Raw genomic sequence first — 5183 nt, 5'->3', positions numbered from 1 at the left:
CATGGTTTGTGACTGTTCTAATAGTCCACTCCAATCCTCTTCCTCATTCAATTTCCATTTCCCATTTTTGCTTTTTATAATTTGTGCAGTTTGATATATTTTTCAGACTTCATTTTTTCAAATTGTTTTGAAAAACTTTAATCAGCAGAACTTGATAAATTAACGTCCGATTCGCTCCAGTTTTGAAGCGTTTTGCTTTTTGCTTATAAAAACATTGAAACCAGTTTCTCTCCACATCAGGAGCTTTTTCCTCTTCATGAATTTGTTCTCAGTTGATCTGCTGAATCCAGAGGAGCTTCTGGATCTTTCCTGTCCTGATCTGCGGTGAAAGTCTCTTTCTGGCGGAAACCTTCCGCATGGGGGCGCTCTCCCTCCGTCAGAAACCTGCTGAATTCTGTCCGGTTTTCTGTGTTGATGGTTCAGAGTCCAGCTCTTCTTCTGTTCTCTGCTTTCAGCCAATCACCTGCAGCTCCACGGTAACCACGGTAACGGTTTATGGAAAGTCTCGTCAGAACAGACCGAGCGTTTCCGTCAGCAGCTTTGTGCTGCAATAATCATGAAAAGGAGAAGCTGGTGGCTTCGTCTCCCTCCATGATCAGAAAACCCGCTGGAGGACATTTAAGTCTGTTTCACATTTAAAAGTTTAATGTTTGTCATGTTTGCCAAGCTTTTCACAATAACTCAGTTAAATCTCCGTCTGTATCAGTTTGATCCAAATTAGTTTCACCTGAAGCTACATAAGAACATAAAGAGCTACAAAGACTTTGGGCTGAAGTCAGGTTGTTCAGTTAAATTTAACTGATGCTCAGAGAAATCCACAGACATTATTGATTATCACGCATCCACTTTGTATAATATTTAGTATTTTTGTAATTTAAATCTGACTAATTACATGAACAGTTTGTATTATTCGGTGCTTTCCATGTGTTCGGGTTAACAGAACCTTTCTGAGAAGTTCAGCTTCAACCTACAGGGTTTTTACTGGGACTTTATGAAACGGAAACCTTCAAAATTTCTGTTAAAGTTTGAAGTTCTAAGCTTGTGTGGAAATTTCAAAATATGGAGATTATTGAACTTATTTTAAGAAATATATTAATAATGATATTGTGCTAAATCCAGTGGTGATGATGACGGTAAAACAATAATGCCCATTATTATCCTTTTCTATCCAATAATTACTATTGTTGAGACTTCCGTCCACTGGGGGCGCTGCAGGAGCTGTCGCTCCAAACCGGAAGTGGTGGATTTGACCCGGAGAAAGTTCGCAAAGCTGCTTCTGTAACAGCATGTAGCCGCAGCTTTGGAGCGCAGCAGAGCCCAGAACCGGATCCGAAGTTCATCCGTGGTCCTTTTTAACCTTTTAGGATTTTATAAACCGACACAAAAAAGTCTGCAGATATGGGAGTTCCGGCTTTTTTCCGCTGGCTGAGCCGGAAGTACCCGTCTATAATCGTCCACTGTGTGGAGGAGAAGGTGAGCTAGCATCGTTAGCACGGAAAACAACCCGGGTTGGCTTCATGTACCAGCCTGGAGAGACATAATTAAACAGCTTTCACCGTTCATGGACCCGTTTAAACCTGTTTAAACCAGGAGAAGGAGACATGTTAAGAGAAATATCCCGGGTTATCCTCCAGTTTCAGTCTGGAAACATTAAACTGTTTGTGGAGTAAAGCAGCAGTTGTAGCAGCTGTGTTTACGGATCAACGTGATCAGGTTCCCGTGGAACAGGCGGGTTTTCTGGAGCATCTGCTCCTCATCAGAAACACGTTCTGGTTGTTTCAGGACGATCAGCTGCCTTCTCATGGTTTTATCTCGTATCCCAGTGAAACCAGTTGGTTTTTTCCACAGGGGAAGGAGTGTAACGGCGTTCGCATCCCGGTGGACACGACCAAGCCGAACCCCAACGAGGTGGAGTTTGATAACCTGTACCTGGACATGAACGGGATCATCCACCCGTGCACCCACCCTGAGGACAAGTAGGAACCTGATTCTGCAGCTCGGCTCTCATGTAGTTAGAAATAGAAACTTTTTGGCTTCAGAATGAAAAGTAAAGATGTTTTTTTGTTTTTTTTCCAGGCCTGCTCCAAAGAATGAGGATGAGATGATGGTGGCGATATTCGAGTACATCGACCGCCTGTTCAACATCGTGCGCCCCAGGCGGGTTCTCTACATGGCCATTGACGGAGTGGTGAGTCCCTCATGTCTGAATCAAACCTCTGAGAACCGCGGTTCACGGGCCTTCTCCTGGCCACTCCTCAGGCTCCTCGGGCCAAAATGAACCAGCAGCGCTCCCGGCGGTTCCGAGCCTCCAAGGAGGGGGCGGAGCTGACAGAGGAGAAGAACCGCATGAGGGAGGAGATCATCCAGAGAGGTGTGTGACATGTTTAACCTGCCTTATGGGGTCCAGAATCAGCTCCAGGTCCGGGCCATGTGGTGGAGCAGCAGTCAGCCATCATGGCTTCACTGTTCCTCTTTGTTCCAGAGAAACAGGGAACCACTGTGACTATTTTCATTCGTCTGCAGAAATGGATCAACGATGGCGACTAGTTGAACTCGTTGCTGCTCATGTTCTTCTTTCTGCACATAGTTATGTTTCACATGAACCGATTCATGAACTGTTAGCAGGAATCATCTGTTTTACATCATAGAACCAGAAATCTGATCTGTGATGAATGAGAAATATGTATAACATAATCTAAATGCCGATCAATAGATATGTCGTTAAAATAATCTAACAGATTTTTTTTATAGTTGTTGTAATCAAATGCCTTATATTGATACATGCAGGAGAGTAGGAAGTGTTTTTGTCAGAATGATGACGTGAACAATTAGAAAATGAGAGGAATCGCCTGTGAGGTGAAGCTCCGCCCACTCTGCTTCTGCTTGTTGGCAGGAGGATTTCTTCCATCAGAGGAGATCAAGGAGCGATTCGACAGCAACTGCATCACTCCTGTAAGTGCTGCGCTGGCTGTGATTGGTTGGTGTCTGCGGGGTTAAAGGTCACATGTTTCTGCAGGGCACAGAGTTCATGGATAACCTGGCTCAGTGTCTGCGTTACTACGTGGCGGAGCGGCTCAGCAATGACCCGGGATGGAAGAATGTGGCGGTGAGTTTCTTCTGACAGAACCGCGCTCCGGACACGATGCATTTCACTCCGATCCGTTTGTTCCTGTCCAGGTTTTCCTGTCTGACGCCAGCGTTCCAGGGGAAGGAGAACACAAGATCATGGATTTCATCAGGAGACAGAGAGGTACGGTCCGAGACTTCTGCACAGACCCGCTCAGCCGTGGCACCATAAACATAGAATAACAATCATTTATTTGTATAGAACCTTTTTAAACTAATGTGACAGTGATTTACATAAAAAAATCATAAATGACATGAGACACAAAAAGCATACCAACCACCTAAAATACATAATTTAAAAGAAAATGAAATAATAAAAATGCAAAATAAATTCAAATTTTAAGAGCTTTATTATGGAAGCAAGTTTAAACTGATGTTTTAAAAGACGGTGAACTAAACAATAAACAAATCCTGGCAGAAAACCTGCAGCCGAGCAAAAACGTAAAAACCTTTTTTATCTCATTAAAGGATTTAATGTAGTTTTTATATTTAGTAACAGAAATGTGAAAAACATGGAAGTTGATATCGGGAGAGATTTTCTCACTCACACACACACACTCACACACACACACACACAGACACACACACACACACACAGACAGACTAACAAGGCGTCTCCTCTACAGCTCAGCCCAACCACGACCCGAACACACACCACTGCCTGTGCGGCGCCGACGGTAAGACCTCTCTCTGTTGGACCTGGTTCCGGTCCTGGTCCTGGTTCTACTGCGGTTCTGCTCTGTTCCCTAGCTGACCTCATCATGCTGGGCCTGGCCACCCATGAGCCAAACTTCACCATCATCAGGGAGGAGTTCAAGCCCAACAAGCCGCGGCCGTGTTCGCTGTGCAACCAGACGGGCCATGAGATCAAGGACTGCCAGGGCGTGGCGCGCCAGAAGCAGGGAGAGGTCCGCCTGCACCCGCCGCGCACTTCACTGTGTTGCACTGTATTCACTTTTGCTGGGAGTCTCCTTGTCTTTGTTGGGGCTTTCTTTAAAGTTATTTTTTTCTTTTTTTTTTATTCTGTATTATTCCTTTTTGGTATTTTTTTCTTTTTATTATATTTTTGTATTTTTCCTTGTATTTTATGTTTACATTTTTTGTATTTAGCATTTTTTCATCATTATATTTATTTTTAATTTAAATGTTTATTCTTTGCATTTATTTTTTTGTTTTTTTTGTCTTTAAATAATAGTTAAAATAAATCCCTCTCTCTTTCAGCATGATGAGTTCGCCGGCGCCATGCCTGCAGCCGAGCAGGAGTTCATCTTCATCAGGCTCTGCGTCCTGAGGGAGGTCCGTCACTCTTCATCACTCTTCATCCCTCCGGTCCAGTTTTAGTCAGGATCCAGTTCAGGTTCTGTAGTTGGTGTCAGATAAACATGGAGGATCCAAACCAAACATTTATTGATTGTATGTGGAATTGAACCATGTACCTGCAGCTCAGTGCTGGGTGTGTGTTGTGTGTGTGGTCAGTACCTGTCCAGAGAGCTGACCATGGCCAGCCTGCCGTTCCCCTTCGACTTTGAGAGGAGCGTGGACGACTGGGTCTTCATGTGTTTCTTTGTGGGAAACGACTTCCTGCCTCACCTTCCTTCCCTGGAGATCAGGTGAGTCTGCAGGAAGATGAACTACTTTCCTCATCGGACAATAATTGGAATAATTATTTAATGATGATGTAAATGTTAATCTGGATCATTTAATCCCTGCTGACGAGGAAAACTTTTCTATAAAACTGTAGAAATGAGCAAAAAATGATTTAACATTCAGCAGCTTGAGTTTATTTATTTTAATCATTTCTCAGTTTTTATCTTTGGCTGTTTGTGGTGATTTATCAGATGGTTTAACTAGTTCAAGTTTAGCTTTTCTAAATTTGAATAAAAACCTTAACATGAGTCTGAGGGCAGCAGACGGCCTCTAGTTGGAGTGAGAAGCAGCTGATGGCAGCGGTTCTGATCTTAGAGGTTCTGATCTTAGAGGTTCTGATCTTAGAGGTTCTGATCTTAGCGGTTCTGATCTTAGAGGTTCTGATCGCAGCGGTTCTGATCTTAGAGGTT

The 5183-nt window shown here is 43.5% G+C and overlaps 1 protein-coding gene across 4 annotated transcripts in view; it reads left to right on the top strand.

The window, feature by feature from the left end:
* The first annotated feature begins 1244 nt into the window (after positions 1-1244).
* xrn2 (5'-3' exoribonuclease 2) overlaps positions 1245-5183 on the top strand; it is a 17707-nt gene continuing 13768 nt past the window's right edge. For 2 of the 4 annotated variants that reach the window (XM_016664335.1, XM_007578448.2), the window contains exons 1-11: positions 1245-1473; positions 1849-1976; positions 2077-2188; positions 2260-2371; positions 2894-2952; positions 3017-3106; positions 3178-3250; positions 3753-3803; positions 3877-4034; positions 4348-4422; positions 4603-4736. In XM_016664335.1, coding sequence (XP_016519821.1) covers positions 1399-1473; positions 1849-1976; positions 2077-2188; positions 2260-2371; positions 2894-2952; positions 3017-3106; positions 3178-3250; positions 3753-3803; positions 3877-4034; positions 4348-4422; positions 4603-4736 — 1067 coding nt within the window. In that variant the 5' untranslated portion in view covers positions 1245-1398. The remainder of the gene's footprint in view (positions 1474-1848; positions 1977-2076; positions 2189-2259; positions 2372-2893; positions 2953-3016; positions 3107-3177; positions 3251-3752; positions 3804-3876; positions 4035-4347; positions 4423-4602; positions 4737-5183) is intronic. The other 2 variants (XM_016664337.1, XM_007578450.2) reach the window with 1 other exon arrangement.

The sequence above is a fragment of the Poecilia formosa genome, unplaced genomic scaffold (assembly GCF_000485575.1).
Source record: "Poecilia formosa unplaced genomic scaffold, Poecilia_formosa-5.1.2 Scaffold480, whole genome shotgun sequence".
Lineage (NCBI taxonomy): Eukaryota > Metazoa > Chordata > Actinopteri > Cyprinodontiformes > Poeciliidae > Poecilia > Poecilia formosa.
The sequence above is the reverse complement of the archived record's forward strand: the minus strand, read 5'-3'. Positions and strand labels throughout refer to the sequence as shown.